Genomic DNA, 18822 nt, shown 5'->3' with positions numbered 1-18822 from the left:
TCCTTAGTTCATGTTTTACTTGCTCCAACGAGTTGAGGTGTGCTAACTGGAATGAATGTGTTTTCCAGTTGCCCATACAGATTGCTATTCTGAAGCATGCTGGCGAAGTTGATGGCAAAAGTACTGCAGCTCACTTAGCTGTCCTTGCTCCGGACCACGTGAAGATGTACACATTTCCCAATATCCCAGCTTTCGACCCAAGTGATGTGAGCATTACACTGTTTATCATTATAAACTCAGTGCTTCCGTAACAGGCAAACATTCTAATTTTTAACTCATGCCCTTTGCCAATTGTTTCTTATGGCTTCTCTGTGGCAAAATGATAAAAACAAAATTGGCTAAATCTGGTTGTTTCTTAATAATGATTCACTTGATTAATCACAAATGTGCCATTGTACACACGCGCTGATATTTCATCAAGTTTTGTATTCTACAAATCACTGAACTATGTTCTTCGAAGCTACTATGCATGTATAACATGTACTCTAACATGTATTATGTTGACAACATAACAATGTTATGTTGTCAACAAATGTTTATGTATAATGTACGACAGCACATTCCATAGTGTCTACTTTCATGCCACACTGTCTTCAGCAGGCAGTCGCTATCAGGCAATATGCCGTGCTATAACAATATTCTTAATTCCAGTAATATTTATTTGGAGGAGACATTGCAGGAAACACTGATAAGCGCACTTCATCTGCTGATAGTGTTTAACCATTTTAGTAACTGAGTGGCTAAGTGTGATTTATACAGGCATGAATGTTTTTTACATGTTTAGCTGACTATATGAATGAATTTCTGATGGTTCACCGATGTGTTGATGCACCAATTGCGATAATGTGTTCTTTTGAAGTAAATTACAAACTATTGGACCATCATTATGCTGTTTATCATTATGAAATCGAATGAGTGCACTTGTTGTTTTTCTTCCATGGAAGGGGTAGTGACATTATTGCGTGTAAATTGATGCAACCTAACTTCTAGATTTGCTCTATATGTATGCTCTCGTGTGGTTCTCACGAGACCAACTGGTGCAGGGTGGCATTGAATCTGCAAAAAAAAAAAAAAAAAGGAGTTTTTTGCCCTGCCTCTGTTCTTTGTGATGTTTTAATTCTTTGTTGTGAAACAAAATAAATGTGTCACATTTCATATTTCTCTTGGTGAGCAAAACCGGCATTAACCTCATGTAGACATAAAAGGAAACTGCCTGTCAATCATGATGAGTAGTGATTGTGCAACAGCCTTGTAAGGAGCGTCGTGCTCATGGGCTGTTTGAACCTACGGACTTGAGTCAAGCTTGGCCTTACTTGAGACCATGAGAGCAAGGAGCCCAGTATTTTGTTAATTACAACTACTTGAGGCCAGTGTTTTATGCCTTTGAGACACACTGCTTATTCAAAACTACAGTGAAGTTGCATCACTGGTTGAGGAATAGTGAATTCTGTGTACATAGTGTACATAGGTCAAATGTCTCTCTGTTTTACGACTATGCTGTTAGTTTTATTATTTTATTTATAGCTTAAAGTCAGCTTTTATAGTTGGTTTATAGATAGTTACTATAGGTTGTAGCTATACCTCAATGTTTATTAGTTTAATATTTGATTCTGTGGTACCAGAGTTAACATCAAACTGGAGGTGTTTTTTAAGCATTGGGGGCAAACCTGAGCTGTCTTATCAGAAAAGTACGAATTTTGTCTAATGCTCTGTGATGGTTAAGGTATGTTGCAAGTGATTACAAGCTTTCAAAACAACTCCACGACCTGGAGCAGCCTGTGCACTGTGCATTCTTGTTTGTGAAATAGGTGTTGCTGCTTTTTCCTGGAGAGAATGCCCAGCCCTTTGAGAAGCTGTGGGAGAGCAGGCAGAATGGCCAGACAGCTGGCCCATGTGTCATTTGTGCAAAGGAGCATTTCAACATTCCTTGGAAGACGTTAATATTTATCGACAGGTATTTGTCCCTGCTGTGCATTTTTATTCTGGCATCAAAGTTTTTTTTCTTTTCAAGCATACAGTGGTATTAACAAGTATGTTAACTACATAGCACTCCTTACTAGTACATAGCTCCTTATTTTCGTATATGATAGATGCTTACTGAGGATGACGGAAATTTTTAGTGTGGGCTGTTTTTGTAATGATGGTTTTCTTTTGTTCCTGTTAATCTCAGGAGGCTTTTTGGTTGTAGAGATCTTATGTCACAGAGGTGCGGCATTGCTGATGTTTTTCTGAGCAAAATATGTGGCCCTATCCATAATACAGTCGACTTCTGTTAAAACGACTCTGATGGGACAGCCGAAAGTGATCGAATTATCTGGCGGGGTTGAATTAAACAAAATGCAGGAAAAATGCCAAAACATACTGCTGATTCATTTGGCAGTAATTTGGCATTTGGCAATGATTAATTTGGCAGTCAAATACGCCCCCCAAAACCATACGTGTGTCTACTTTCTGTGTCCAAAGTAGAAATCTAACACACACATCATTTTTTAGCAAGATATGTTGTTGGACAAGGGCGGCCAGTTTCCTAAAGTCAGCTTCGCAACACATTTTTTTTAAAGTCAGCTCTGCCGCAATACATCCAGGTTATGTGGTAAAACATACGACTGTTGCGAAGGTGGTTTTGGTTTCGGGTACAATTGCACCGCGCTGGCTATATTCGGCCCAATTTTCTTTTAAAAACATGAAGGCGCGCATTAGAACCTGGTGAAAACCGTAATCAGACATTGTGAGTTACGGTTATTGCTTAGAAATTTTCCTAGGGGGGGCTCGAAATAGGCATTTTCGAGAGATGACCTGTGTTCAATGCATTCACTCTCCCCTAAGCCCCTCTGAGACAGACGCTGGCACTAAAGAAGCCGCTATCGGGGCCCCTATAGGGATCAGGTGCATGCGTAGTGACTGGTCAAGTTCAAATTATCTGGCGAAGGCCAATTGTAGGATCAAAATAACGAAAGTTCGGGCCCATAGAAATGCATGAACGCCGGCCGGGATCTTTGGTTTTTCTCGAATTAACTGAAAAGTTGAATTAACTGATTTCGAAATAGCGGACGTCTACTCTATTACTACATGTAGATGAGCTTGTGTATGTCAACACAAGATGGTCGCCATTGGAGCTCAAGTTTCTTCACTACGTTCATTGTAAAGGTTCATGCTGACTTCAGCTCTAGCAGTTCCAGCCACAATGTAGTGTGTAGCCACAACTGTTATATTGAGACTATGTAAATGTTCATGCCGCTGCTCAAGATGAGCTCTGATTGCTGTACGTTTCTACATTGTTTAATTAAAACTCCCAATTACAATGGACTCTCTTTAAGCGGAACTTCAGGGGACCAGTGAAATTGGTTCTGCTTATCAGGAGTTCCATTTACTGAGAGGCAAAACCTGAGCATTGCATGAATACAGAACCAACCAACCATGAGGATGATGTTCCGTTTAAGTGGCAGTTCCGTTGAAGCGATTTCTGTTTATTGTGATTCCACTGTACATTCCATTTTGCGCATAAGAGGACTTAAATGTGTAAAGAGTGCATTTATGTTTTTTGCAAATGTTTGGACTTTTTCTCCTAACTTGCATATTTCAGCCAAACAGAAACAAAAGTTTGCTTTGTTGAAACCATTACCAAGTCAGGCCTCTCATTTTAGCAGTAGGATTGATGTTACGTTTACTTCATTGTCTCTGATTATTTGTTATATCAGTGTTCATTACACAGGGTGTTTCTTTTTAAGACCGTGCAGAATTTAAAAAAAAACTAAAAAAAAACATCCCCTGTGGCAGTTAGTGTAATTGTACTCCTTGAGCTGGATGACTCAAAGCGGCCTACATTACTCGCATGAGAAATCAAAATGCATAATTAATTATTTAACAAAAATTCACTAATTATATTTTTTATTAAATTGCATTATGGCACATACTGCAATGCATTAATCGTAGCCGGGGAACTTGCAAGGCATATCTACTTGGAACAAATTTTCAGGATGACACAAGTTTTGAGATATTCATTCTCCATGTCCGTGTTGAAATATACGGGCATTCCAGTTGCTTTTATGCTTCAATGCATACAACGGCATTTTGTTAGAAAGGTAAGTGGAATGACTGTACATTTTTACTGCAACTTTTATGGCGTATATCTTGAAACCTGTGCCACCCTCAGAACTCGTTCAAGGTGCATATGCCTTGCAAACTCACTGGATAAAATTTGTTAATTGCAATATGTGCTGTAAAGTAATTAATTAAACATTGATTAGTGATTTTGCAATTTGTTGATTTTTCATATGCCAATGATTTCTCGTTCAAGTAATGACTGCTTCTTTTAGTAATTCAGCTCAGTGACTAGAATTATGCTATTTGCCACAGGTAATTAAAAAAAATTCTGTATGATATAAAAAAAAACAGTATACCGTCAATTTTTGGTATTTCGACCTTGAGGTGATTGACAGAATTGATCGAATTATTTGGCAGGTCGAATTAAAGAAGCAGAAATATTTCCCTAATACACCGCTGCTTCATTTGACAATATTTGCCAGGTTCTAACACGTACTTGCTTTTTATGGGTTCATAGAAAACAATGTGCGCCCAAATATACTGCGCACCGGATTTTTATTTTTGCGTTAATGTAGCATGCCACGGGTTCTGGCAATCAGAAACATGAGATGTTTTGGAGTTTTATTTATGCTTATTGCCCATCGTCGTAAATATTGGTCGCTGTCCATGGACCACAGCGTGACTCTACATGCGGTCCGCATTCCTCAAGTCACTCCTCTCCAACGCAAATAGAATGGTGGCCCACACCTGGACTGAACCACTTTGCCAGTTAGTCTTGCGGCGATGCAAGTTTCAAGAGTGGCGAAAACACTTGTTGCGACTCTGTAGCCACTAGCTTATTGTGTAAAATACTGACTGGTATTTTAACTAAAACATGTTGGCGGGCTCTTGGTTGGGATTCATGATAGCAGAGATGCTGCACGGCAGGATGAGGACCGAGAAGACACCCACACAGCTCTACTTTCAACTTTATTGAAAGGATTGGGGTGGCCGAAGGCACCCCAATCAAGTTGCTGGCTCTGCCTATGATGGAACTGTCAACTACAAATTTTTATTTTCGCATGCGCAAGAATCAACATTGAGAGGCGCACACCAAGGAACCGACACGTGCCAAACAGCTTAATCGCAATCCGCTTGCACTTATGCATGGCTATCTCGATAACTCGAAAAACCGCATATCTTTTTCCGATAACACCACTGAAGGCATGCTCACACACTTTTCTTTAATTTTTTTTTTAACACGAAAGTGTTTTATGCCGGGGTCCACCAAGACTTCACTGACGTATTTCCGTCACGGAAATACGTCATAGAACATAATACAAAGAAAGAAACCAGAAGAAAAAGTTCCACAAACATGCAAAATTTGGAAATCGAACCCACGACCTCTCGGTCCGCGACGATAGATCGCCGAGCGTTTAACCCATTGCGCCACAAACGCATTTGCAGAGAGCTACACAGACGCGCCTTATATATCTAACACTCCTCCGTGTACCCGCGCTCTTGCTCGGGGCGGTGCCGCCGCCTACGAGCAGAAAAGAGAAGTACTGCATTATGACACTAACGCGCACCGACAGTGAACGCTTCGGTGGTCTCAGCACTACGACGCCTCGATGCCAGCATTCGAAGGGACGCTGGCATCAAGAAGCACTACCAACGCCACCTAGGTGGCGTTGGTAGTGGCGTTCACCGTACTCAGCACAGCGGAGCGTGGCCTCCGCAATTAGCTCTGAAAATGTTTCTGAAGTTGATCGCGGAGGCTGCAATTACGACGCGCTGTACGCGCTGATTTGACTCGGTGACGATTCAGTTACGTGCTTTGTCTTGCGCGTTGTATTAGTGTGTCAGTTACGTGCTTCGTCTTTCGCGTTGTGCTAGCGTGTGCAGCGTAGTGCAGCTTCCATATGCACGACGGTTGCTCATGGTCATCGACGTTGGTAGTCGTGATGGAGGAGACGTGCCACCAGGCGTCAGCGTGGGTGCATCAACGCCTAAGGGCGCTTTAGCCACAAAACACCAATAGACATTATATATCAATGTGCAATAAACATTACACTACTTCTGTGAAGACACGTTTCACTTTCTTGTTCTATACCGATTCCTATATAAGAGGGATCAACCACATTTTTTTTTTCAATTTCATAAGCCTCAAGAATTTCACTTGTCATTCTGCTTTGGGTCCGATTCAAAATAGCATTTTTTTCAAGGACCTGCACGCAGCTGCACTCCCAGCAATGCATGCCTAAACGGCCTGAAATAACTTTTGTGGCATTATAATTATGCTCTTTTTATCATCGTCAGAGGGGGGGTGGGGGGGGCTGATGGGGCTTCAGCCCCCCCCCCCCCCTCCTCCGGAATTTTTTCGTGCTGGCATGCACCGCCGACCAAAACAACCACTGGTGCTGGGAGTCATTTTCGATTTTGTCTACAATGTCTTTTTCACGCTCGAAAAGACATTCCGGCACGAACATTGGGAACTCGGGCTGGATTTCGTGGCAATGCCTTGCATCTGGAGTCATATAACGTAAGGAGCCCCATTCGAGCACAAACTTTCAAAGGCTTCTCGATAGCGAGCGGGTGCGTTGCGGCATCTCGCAGCGGTTGCGGAACCTACAGAGCACATAGATTTCAATTCCAAAACTTTATGGGTCTCATAAACTTTTGATGTGAAAGGTGCACTGACATTTCCAAAGGCGTGCTTTAGTTTCTCTATTCTGGAACTTTATGGGTTTAATGTTCTTATAAACTTGGGCCAACATGTGCGCACTGGAGCCATCAGGTCCAAGCCATTCCAGAAATGGAAGCACACACTCGCAATCTTCCACACACATGAAAATAATAAATATCACCGTGGACTGTCAGCTCGCAGCTAATAATTTTCTCCAAACATATTCAGGAAGTGCGCCCAATGTAAAGAGTGAGCGTTGTTCTTTGTTTCTGCTCCTGAACGCTTGCAGAGGGTCTACAAGAAAGTAAACTCGGACAAGGAAGAGACCTACCTGTACTACAAGGTACCGTACGCAATTTGTGCATTGCATACAGAATGTTGTTTATTTAATATCCTTGTCGTGCAAACGTCCATATGTGTGCAACAAGCCGTTGTATTAATCACAGGCTAAAAGAGCATCATTATAATGCCACAAAAGTTATTTCAGGCCCTTTAGGTATGCATTGTTGGGAGTGCGGCTACGTCCCGTTCCTTGAAAAAGCTACTATTTTGAATCGAGCCCAAAGCAGACTGACAAGAGAAATTCTTGAGGCTTATGAAATTGAAAAAAAAAAAAAAGACAGAAAAGGTGTGTGAACATGCTTTTGGTGGCGTTATCAGAAAAAGAGATGCGGTTTGTCGAGTTATCAAGATAGCCATGCAAAAAGACAAGAAAGTTGCGATTTAGCTGTTTGACATGTATCGGTTCGTCGGTGTGTGCCTCTCAATGTTGACATTCTTGCGCATGCAAAAATAAAAATTTGTAGTTGAAATTAGCCCTGTGTGTACATCCAAGTTCTTCTCTGTCCTTGTCCTGTCGCGCTGCTCCGTGTTATGATGATAATTGAAATGAGCCTGAAAGCGTTGTACAACTGCCGACGCCCTATGCGATAACCATCGTTATAGGGTGGCTAGGACTAGCCACCCTACCACTGTGGCGGTAACTCGTTTTGCAGCCAAATGACCTGATGACATTGTCGATGGCGCTGACAGTTGGTTTTGCCTAAACGTGGTTTCGATTCTACGCAACAAGTTCTAGCCACCCTACCACCGTGGCGGTAACTCGTTTTGCAGCCAAATGACCTGATGACAATGTCGATGGCGCTGACAGTTGGTTCTGCCTAAACGCGGTTTCGATTCTACGCAACATTCTACAGGTAATTGTTGGCATGCTGTGTCGACATCCTCTGTAGAGTCGCAATTTGAACATTCAACTGTGCGCTGAAAATAAAAACGGCAGAATGATATCTGACCGGAAATGAGGTTCCCGGCCCAGCTTCTAAATTTCCTCCAACATTATATTGCACCATGCGTTGTTATTACTTCTCTTTTTTTCTCCCTTACGTATTCGAACGCACTGGTTTCTCGCCTGGTAAAGTCCAGGCAAGAATTCAAGCATTGCTATAAATGAAATACTCGTTTAGTGCGAAGGCGAAAGCATGCCGCTTTGGTTAATTTGACCCCCACCAGAGTTGCCTCGCGCCCGCACTAGTTACTAAAACTTGAAGAGACAAGAAATTGAGCAGATGGCGTTGCTCCTTCCCTATAGGTGTGAAGCTGCTTTACTTTACTGTTACTTTAATTTTGAAAACATAGATTTTCCTTTCACTCCAATGCTGATCAGTCAGTGTTTAAGCATGTCGGAGCTCATCGCCGCATGACGGTCAAGTCGCTCTTCGAAAGCAAGAAGCAGAAATACACGACAGACCAATAGCGGCACCCAGGATCTCTGCCAGGGGGGGGGAGGGGGGGAGGGTTGACAGTTTGCTTTAGTTTGCCAATACCATCTAAACAGCACTAATTTCAATTTCTTCACGGGAAATTGTCAAAAAATGCGCTTTTTGCACAAGTTTGCGAGTGTGCAGACGATTGCGCGTCTTACATCTTAGTTGCAGAACTCAAAGGCGCAAGGAAAGAAAGGGGGTTAAACAAAAGGGGAGGTTAATTCGGCCTCAGGGGCGAGAGGTTACAACCCCCTCCCCCCCCCTCTGTCGGTGCGCCACTGCGACGGACTACTTTGAGCAATACAAATGATGTGAAATCGTTTTTTTTTTTTTCTTGTAGAAGGCTACAGCGCGGAACTGACGAAGACAGGAGAGGCACACAAAATAACAGACACAGCGCTGACTTTCAACAATAATGTTAATTTTGACAGTGCAAAGCTAGTTTTATACTGAACACTTGACAAAAGAAAAAAAAAAACTAGAAGATCACACATGCACACAGAACCTGCTGCATAATGCTATCGCACCCTGGCATTTGAATCTAGGAAGGTCAGCTCGTTTTTTACACAAGGCTATCAACGGACAGCTGATGCACTTATTTCCTGCACATGCAATTGCGGCAGCCTCAGTAATTTCTCTAGTAAGGCTGTATTTGCTTCTAGGTAGATTTTTTCATTTTTTGAAGACAGGTCTGCACCCACAGTCGCGACAGTGCACAACCAGATGACCTTGAATTGTGTTGTAAACATTGTTGTGGTGTTCTCTTAGCCGATCTATGGTGGCTAGAAGGGGCAGTGTGACGGGCGCGTTATGCGCGCCTTGGGAGAGGAACGCACGAAACGTGGTGCAAATTTTCAGTGCCTCAAGGGGCACTGTTGTTGTCAGGAGCGCGAAGAATCTCCAATGCAGCGGCCATCAGAGTGTTGACCTTGTGCTCCGGCTGCTACACGTGCAATCCTGCTGACGTGATATGCCGGCGTGCGCGTTTAGTGAACGCGCTTGGTTGCTGTGTAAATGAAAGTAAATTTAGCTTTCACACTTTTCAGTGAAGAAGTGCGCAAAGGCATGTTTCTGTTTAGATCAGATGTACATCAGTGCTCAAATTCAGTGTCTGCGACAGAACATCTTGTGAGATGCCTGAGCCTGCTTATAGTTATAATGAAGTCAAGGTACCCAAAACGTAGACTTAGACCATCATCGGAAGATCCTGCAGAACTTGAGGCATTTCTTGTATTTTTCAACGAATAGGAACAAGCTTCAAAAAAATGCAGAGGTGAGTTCCTAAGCAAAAGTACTGCTGCCAGTGCTGTGGTCCTTGCTTAAAGCAGATTGAATGGCAGAGGCAGCACCATCAGTGTTTCCGACCTCTAGCGTATGCCCGACAATGTCTTGTATGCCAAATACAACACTGTTGTTTGTGCCTGCTGACGAAGTGTGGAGCAGAGCATTGACAACCTGTGCCGGGCAGTTTCCAGATTTTGGGGATCACGCGAGGTTGTAAAAACTTAGAAAATTTACTGTTATAAGAAATTGCCCTGGGCTTGGATGGTCATTAGTACCTGAATATTGCCTTATTATGCCGAAAAAGTTTTCGAGCTTGTACTGACTTAGTCTTGACGTCAACAGGTACTTGAACCACACCGAAGATGTGAGATACTGCATAAGTGAGAGTGTGCTGTGTATGGTAACATGCATGCCTTCAGCTATGCAGTAAAAGAAAGGGATAGCCGTCTGGTTTTTTACGTGGCTGGCTATGTAGCTAGAAAGGTTAAAATAAAAAGTTCTTGTGGCATGTGTGCATCAACACTAGCCACAAAACAGCAAGGCGTAGTGGACAATGAACATAATCAGCTTATAAACGTTTCGACTGTAGAGGTTTGTTGTGCACTGGGGATAACTTGGCGTGCTTGTAATGACATTAGAAGAAGCGTTAACTTTTTTTTTTCTACTGAGAAGCGGCAGGCTTTCAGCTTGCATGATTTTATGTTCCTGAATACTGTAAAGCTTCATCAAGTTGGATGTCAAAACCATTGCAAAGAACTAACAGCACAAATATTTCAGTTTTTATGTGCTGACACGCTTGCATTTTTGCACCAAATTACTCAGCAAAGATTGAGCTGTACAGAGGGAAAAACAGAAGCTCCTTAAGCTGAGAAGGTGCCTGTAGGTCGAGACGAGTGCAATTTACACGCTGGAAAAAGTGCAATTACCGATACAATCGCAAATGATTAAACGCTCTAGTCCATGCTGTCCATGACTTACGCCAAATAAGGTCATAGCGTACTGTGTTCTTTATGACTAGCCTTGCAATGTAAACATATATTGACGCTAAAAGCCATGCTGGAACTTAATTTCTATTGAGTAATGAACTGCTAACCACATCTCGAATGTCATTTTCTGCCGGGTGGTGAACCGAGGTATGATAATGGTGACAGAATGTTTCAGCAAAACCAACTGGATGCGTCCAGCTTTATTATTATGATTATTATTATTATTACTACTACTAATGGCGACAAGCGGTTGCTGGTTATTTATGCTTCGCAGTAGCATGCAGTACCGCCAGAGTAAAGGCACATCGTTATCTTGCTGCACCCTTGTGAAGCACACGATTCAGTTTGTAATGTATAAATGTAGACCACTCTTCGGAACTTTTTCGAGTTCCAGGCCCCGCAATTGGAATAAGTTTCAGTGGGAACAGCAGCGTGTTTTTAAAAATCAAATGCGGTGTATGACCGAAGAAAAATAATGCGATGCGCAGCATGAATTAAAATTTTATGCTGAATTGGAAAACTGTTGTTGACATGACAAATATTAGCCGACCTAGATTATCGTTGCGCTGAATTTAGTGCATCATATCATGGCCCGGATAACTTGGCAAATAAATAAAACCACTGAGGTGCACCATATATGCGAACATTAACACGCAACATCTGCATGCGTCGCAGAAAATGCAGAATTATAGCCACGCTGCTAAACGCGCTCCCAACGTGCGCAGCGCCACCTGAGCCGGCTGCCATGTTGCATTGCAATCTTGTCCACCTCTTCGCTCCCGCCCGTCGCACTGCCCCTTCTAGCCACCATAGCCGATCATTAATGCATCGACCGGTTTGCCCGATGTAGACTTTACCACATGATTATTACATTATTGTTGAAATTCAGTGCTGTCTCTGTGTTTTTTTGTGTGATTCTCCTGTCTTCGTCGATTCCGCACTGTAGCCTTCTACGATCTACAACCAACAAGCCCAACGGGTTACTTTGCTCGTTCTTTTTGCCGCCGTTTGTTGATTGAACCTTTCGGATAATTCGTCTAAATCTTGCGGTCCCGCAAGGGTCGAATTAACGGGAGTCGACTGTAGCATGATCCACGGAGAGTCCGTCCTAGAGTGGCTTTGCTTTTCTTGCACGCCGCTTCCTTGTGCTCGCACGGTCGTCATCTCCGCTGAAGTACGTGGAAGCAGACCAAGAGGATCTACCTTGACGCCAAGATTAAAGGTAATCCCCTATACGTTTAATGAAGCCACAGACATACAGTGCATGCTGAGGCGAATGTGGATTTCGCGTTGTGATGAGTGTCTCCTTTGAGGAGGCATTACGAGCACAAGCTGGAGCAGTACATGCGCCATGTGGCATCCGTATCTGCAGTGTGCAGTTGGCTGGAACACCAAGGCATCGCGTTTTGCCGATCAGCTATAACTAGTGTGGCTTTGTTGCGAGTAGTCCGTGCGTTGGATACAGTTCCTTTCGAGCAGCGGGAGAAAAAAGGCAATATGTGCTAGCGGTTAAAAAAGAAATGTGTATTTAGCTTTTGCATCTACAAGCTTGTAGATGCTTTGTACCAAGCCGAATTGCCATGACTCGAGTGATATTTTGTCAGTGCTCACCACAAACTGAAAAGCCGAGGCGCATGAAAAAGCTCTGAGTGCTGTGAAAAACTCCACCGATGTGGCCCGTGTAGCGCAACACAGTGACTATACGGAGCTCAAGCACAGGATGAAGTGCACCGAAAGCTGTGTAACCTGAGATACACCTGTTGCCACCACCCGCGGCTGCATGCACTGATGGCATATCTGCCGGCCGGAGCTTTCTGTCGCGGGAGCGCATTCGCTGTATGTGTGCATGCCGATGACTCGAGATCACATGTTTAGCTCAAGCGTCTTCCTAAAGCACGACAGTTTGTCACAGAACGAGTAAACAGCGACGGCGGTGGTCGCACAGTGACCCGTGGGGAAACACAGCTGAGGTCGGGGAGTCTCTCGAGGAGCATGCGTCGTGCACACATGCGGGATGTACGGTCGTGCCTATTGAGCATTAATGCCACTGGCAGACAACTAGTCGGCCACACTATATCGCTTACAATTACAGCCGCTTTGAGTGCTCCGTATGTAGTACACCCTAAACGCGGAATTCTTATAAAGCGGAACCGGCGCTCTTTGCCTTCTATGACATCAGCCGCGCGGGGTTGTATGTCATGGTTGTTTTTGTTAGTGTCGCAGAACACGTGTATAGTAGCGATCTTGTTTAATTTTTACTATTCAAAGATAGTAAACATGATAGGATCGCCAAGCGCCGCACTTACCAATTGTTCAGTTCTGTAAACTTTGATTTTACTAACGTCAACCCTGACGAAAAATACTCTAACATCCGAACTTGGGTGGATGCATTACACCAAGTATGAAGAACCTATAAAATGTGTGCACGCATGTATAGATTTTAGACGCGTGGCGGCCGTTTGCTCCAATGCCGTGCATGGCTGGCGTGTGCAGGCCTCCCGTGCGCAGTGCTGGAGGGCGGCCGTTCGGCGTTCTGGCGCCCTCAGCGGGGCAAGCCGTCCAGCTGGCTGGCCACGGCCGAAGCCGTCCACCTGGCCATCACTCGGTTGTTGGCATTGCAGGGTTGCGCCGGACACGTTGACGACCTGCTGTTCTTCTTCAAGTTCTTCTATGCCAAGATACGGTCGCGCTACAGCCAGGTAGGTATACACTGCGAGTCTCAGCTGCTGGCTGCGTGCCCGTTCTGGAAGATCGAATGCACTCCCGAAGGAGCCATTTGCACTGGCGAGCGTGCGCTGCTCTCAGTCCAGAAGAGTTGGCAGCTTCCCTGCCCTGCCGTGTAGACAGTGGCCTTAGCAGTATCACATTCGCTCAGGTCCGTGCTGGCGAAGCAGCTAAAGGCTGGTAGGGACAGAACGTTCAAAGCAAATACTGAAGTGGCCTTCCCCAACTTGAGCACTGAAACGCCACCTCAAATGCAAGTGGAAATCCCTATTCCTTGCATATTGCATGTGACTAAGTGCCGACAACGAAGACCGCGCCAGCGTGCAACGTCAGAGTCTTGTGCTCGAGGGACCCAGTGGCGTGCTGCTGCTGTGCATGTGGCTTGAATCCTGGCCGCCGCCTCCTGATGAGGGCGCAATGCAAGTACGCGTGTGTACCACGCCTTTAGGTGCGCGTTAGAGGATGCCACTTGCTAGAAATTGATCCGGAGCCCGCTATCGCGTGCATTGCTTTTGGACGCTAATGTTAATTCCATCAGGCTTTACAAATATCTAATGTTATGAAATAATGTTTCCCACATGTTGTCCTTGGTATCATTGTTTGTTGGCTTCTTATGATATGATTAATAAAAATCGGCTGGCTAACACTCCCAGGGTTAGTTCTAGTTGTAAAACATAAATACCCCAGAAAGTGGATGGGAAAACGACTCCGCGGTAGCTCAATGGTGAGAGCATCGCACACGTAATGCGAAGACGTGGGTTCGTTCCCTACCTGCGAACAGTTGTTTTTTCATCCCTTTTCATTTCCATTCATTTATCATTGCTTTAATTCAATTAGTAAGTACAAGTAATTTCCCCTATGTTGTCCTTGGTGTCATTGTTTGTTGGCTTCTTATGATGTTTTTAATAAAAATCGGGCCCCTCAGTTCCCTTTCTTCTGAGTTGGAAAGATGTGATTAATGTTTAAAGGGCAATCACGGAGATGTTTGATATGGCTAATGGAAGTAGGAACGTGTCTTCCATTTTTCTTTTAACAGCAGAGCTGTTTAAGCCCGCCGTTAGTCCGTTAGTCGTCCACAAAAAATGTGGGCCGATCATGGCGGCAGTGCAGAAAAGGTCCAAGCGCAATGGCACATATCCCTGTGAACTAGCGAAGCTCAGCCTGGCTAAGTCTAGCTAAGCATGGTTGGGACTACTTAAGCTTAGTCAGTCATCGATAGCCAATCAATAGCTAATCGATAATTGATCAATAATTAATAAATTCCGGAAAATGCTGGGGATACATGGCCAATACCTTGCAATAGCCGATCAATAGCCAATTGATAGCCAATCAATGGCTAATCGATAATCGATCAATAATCAATGAATTTCAGAAAATCTTGGGGATGACTTGGTAGTGCTTAGCTTAGCCCAAAAGCCAAGACTAGCTAGGTGCCCATCAGCTCTGCTGTCTCTTTAGCATTGCGCCTCCACTGTAAGCTACGCTAACTTTTTTTTTTCGTTTCGTGAAATGGTGTTGCGTTCATCTCACAATGGCTGGGATAACCTGACACGTGGGTGACATTGCCACAACGCGCATGTGATGGTAGCAGGGAAATGGCAGTGACGAGGTCAGTTCGTGAAGGCTCTCTCTATTTTTTTTTTTTTTACTGGCGGGTAGAGCAAGAGGTTGGCGACTCCTACACAGAGTAGATCCTTCTTGGTCGCAGGGCTTAGGAAAAAGATGAGGCAAGGCAAATCTCGCTAGTACTCGGGACCAGTGAAGAAGTTCCCGGGCTCCGAAAGAATTTTGGGTGCCATCACGCAAACAGGCCCTGTCGCCTGATGCCACGTTTTCAATTGTAAGTGGCGAGAAGTACAACTTGACCGTACTTCTGCGCATATAACTCGCACCAACATCTCAAGAGATTGAACAGTTAATTCGGGATGGGGTCTGTACACTTGTATACGAATTTCGCCTTGACGTGTGGCTTCGCGGCATCGCGGCACATGGTCGGCTGCTGTGAAGCCACACTTTCAGGCAAAAGTTTCCGCCATTCAGTTTCGATATCTTGCAGGGAAGCCCACCCTCAGCCCCGTGTGCGGTGATTGAGCTCCCTCTGTCATAGTTGGACCATTCTTTTCGGGCCTTTCGGCTGCAGTTAGTGCACGCAGCGAATAAGAACTCGACTCGCGATGAGCGTCGCTCGACGGCAGTCTCTTTATGGCGCAGGAGAAGCAGAGCGTTGTCAGTGTCGCCAAAGAAATGGGGGAACAGAGCCGCTGGACGAAGACACGAGGCGTGCAATCCACGAATGGAGTCTGTTTTTACAGGGACTTGAGCGTTGCTGTATACAGGTGTTTCCCCGGGTTATGCGCGCAGATTCTCTTTTTTCTTAATTTTGTTTGTATTTTTGTTATTGGGGGTGTTAATTATATTCGGAGGTGAGTTATATGCGTAAAAATACGGTATGTGGCGCACTCCTTTATTCTTTATTCATACATGACCCGCAGCGCCGTTAAGGCATTATTGAGGGGGACAAACGTATCAACATTCGCGCGGTACACCACATCTGCAATTAGTGTATTCATAGCGACAATGGTACGTGGAAAAAGAGAATATTTAAAAAGATCTGCCATGGAAAGGTACGTCCTAACCTTAAATGAATGGTCTTTATGGGATAAAACATAATGCGAGGGCGTCAGCTAGTGTTATCAGAAGATTCCCGTATAATTATGGAAAATTGAACAAAACACCGTAAGACGCAGCGTTCTCCGCCATTCAGACAAAAAGATCCAACGAAGTTCTTTTTCCGTTGCCGTTACTCTTGTCGTTTGGCCATATATCGCTCAGGCCAAACCTTGCCGCGACAGACTGGATTTATTCTAATGAATTAATGTCGGATCCCATACAGAGCAGGCATACTCCAAAACTGGTAAAACATGTTTTATAAGCTGCTTCTCTTACGCTTGCATGTTTTAAACTTCGTTGCAAGAAACCAAGGGCATGCTCTAACTACTGTCCTAACAATTTCTGACCAAGAGTCATCCTCTGACAGCATAAAACCTAGATATTTGATTGGGGAATAATTTTTTTTTCTCGGTCACTAACAAGTACATATATCTGATTTTGTTAATCTTTCTTTCAAAGCTAAAGTGCACACATTTGTTTATGCTAAGGGACATGCTATTAATGACACACCATTTTCTGTGCACTTCAGGTCGGTGGTCAGTCGAAAACAATTTGTCTGGTCAGATACCCTTGCATACTATACATAATCATCCGAAAATAATCGTATTTGGGGTTCGATACCATCACAAATATCATTAATGACAACAAGAAAGAGAAGGGGCCCCAGCAATGGAGCTCTGTGGTACACCAGACCGGCAGCATCATCCGAGCATCTTCCACTTAAAGCAACTCTTTGCTTGCTAGACAACAAATAATATGTTTGTTGTCTAGCAGTTGTGTTAATAACAGTTGTGTTAGTGTTAATGTTAGCAAATTTCTGTAACAAGAGTGAGTAAGACACCACGTCGTACGCTTTTCTGAAACCCAGAAATATGCAATCTAATTCATCTCTGTTATCCAGCCAATGAGTAATTTCATGAAAAAGAAAATTAAGTAGTTGTGTGGTGCAAGAAAGGCATTTTCTAAATTTATGCTGCCGTTTGGTTGAATACCCAACGAAGATTAAATGACGAAATAAAGTCCCATTCAAAATATGCTCGAGTAGTTTGTAACATGTAGGAGTGAATGGGTCTTTACTTGAGACGTTGTTCTTGGAACTGCTCTTGAATATGGGTACAGCATTAGCAACTTTCCAATAATAAGGAAGGTTAATGTCTAAGAGGGATTTGCTATAAATTACATAGAGGTGCATCGCTACTGCGCAAGCACAACTTTTAATGCCCCCAGGGAATTTATCGCCTTTGAGATGTGAGCCTTGCTCTTTTTTGGGCAATGAGAGTGTTGCTCCATAAATTTACTTTGCACCTTGACTTGCTGGGCTGGATGGAAGTGTAGGTGGTGGAGGAGGAGGTGAAACTTTATTAATAGAGTAAGCTATGCGCGGCTTATTCCTGGGTGGTTCCCTCTGACAGGGCTCCACTGGCAATCGTGGCTCGCCGGGCCTGGTCGAGGGTTGCCAGTTGGCTTCCCAGGTCCAATTCGGAGAGTCTTGCCTCCCAAGACCACGTAGTGAGCGTGTGTGACGTGACTCGTGACGAGATTGCCTCGTCCGGTCTGTCTGTGCATTGGTGTGTTATGTGCACGAGTGTCGCTGTGTGTGTGCTACACCAGGGACATGTCCGGGACGTATATCTGTCTGGGGAGATGGCGTGTAGGTGGGACAAGTGTGGGTATGTGTTTGTTTGCAGGCGGCGCCAGTCCCTAGCCTAGAGTCCATTGAGAGCTTTGTGCGGGGGAGCGTATTGTCTTCTTGCAAGACGTTGGTCCTCCAGTATTTTTTGACTTGTGGTTGACTCATGGGTCGCTACTCGGTCTGTCGGGGGCTAAAGGATGGTGTGGTCTGCCGCTCGGCTAATGAGACCTCGAGCTGCCAGTCCCAGGCGCGGATCCAGGGGGGATGTCCGGATGTCCTGACCCCCCCCTCAGATTTCTGCATCGCCCCCTCGCTGACAGGGGGATGGCCCTGTCGCAAAAAAAAAAGAAATATGGCCACCAGCATTCTTCAAAAGTATTTTTCGCGAGTACCAGGGGTTGCAGCCATGTAGAAGAAAAGCTAGCTCGCTCACAATCTTAGTTGTATTCCGTAGGGGTGTGTGTTGTCGCGGCGTTGCCGTAGTTATTTATTCTCATGAACACCTTGGACCTCCTGGCGCCGGCCGTGCCTTACTTGTCCCGTCGGTGGTGTTGAATGAACGAGGGAACGTCCATTTTGCCAAGCACGCCGATGTGCGCGCGACCGCTTTCGTGCCTGATTAACTTAGTTCCCCCTCGGGGTGTCATCGGTTGCCTCATTGGCTGTCATCGGTTCCGCGACTAACCTGCTTAATTAAAGAGATCTCTCGCTGAAGTGTTCATATATAAATAGTAACTAACAGCTAAACTAAGAACTATGCATAGGCAATTTTTTTTTAACAGTAGCACTCATTGTGATCACAGTTACACGTTGACAATATCCAGTACGAGTACAGTACCATTCGTACGCTACAAGTTTTTCATTGTAACTTCGCAGTTTTATTGTCGTACATTAAGCATAGGAGGCTCAAACCCGCCGGATCCGTTTATCTGAGTGGGCGCTCTCGCGGAGCGGGGCGAAGCCTCGAGCCGTGGCTGCGAAGTGGGGGAGCGTGACGTCGCATGGTTAGAGAAAGGGGAGCAGATGCGCGCCTTGTGTAAAAGGATGACGTCG

General features: G+C 44.6%; 1 protein-coding gene across 3 annotated transcripts in view; it reads left to right on the top strand.

The window, feature by feature from the left end:
- The window catches only part of LOC119460554 (tRNA-uridine aminocarboxypropyltransferase 1), a 36043-nt gene that overhangs the window by 839 nt on the left and 16382 nt on the right, over positions 1-18822 (top strand). For 2 of the 3 annotated variants that reach the window (XM_037721487.2, XM_049655156.1), the window contains exons 2-5: positions 69-206; positions 1809-1954; positions 11918-11964; positions 13236-13441. In XM_037721487.2, the coding sequence (XP_037577415.1) occupies positions 69-206; positions 1809-1954; positions 11918-11964; positions 13236-13441 (537 nt within the window). The remainder of the gene's footprint in view (positions 1-68; positions 207-1808; positions 1955-11917; positions 11965-13235; positions 13442-18822) is intronic. The other variant, XM_049655155.1, reaches the window with a different exon arrangement.

The sequence above is a fragment of the Dermacentor silvarum genome, chromosome 8 (genome assembly GCF_013339745.2).
Source record: "Dermacentor silvarum isolate Dsil-2018 chromosome 8, BIME_Dsil_1.4, whole genome shotgun sequence".
Lineage (NCBI taxonomy): Eukaryota > Metazoa > Arthropoda > Arachnida > Ixodida > Ixodidae > Dermacentor > Dermacentor silvarum.
This window is presented reverse-complemented; position numbering and strand designations above follow the sequence as displayed.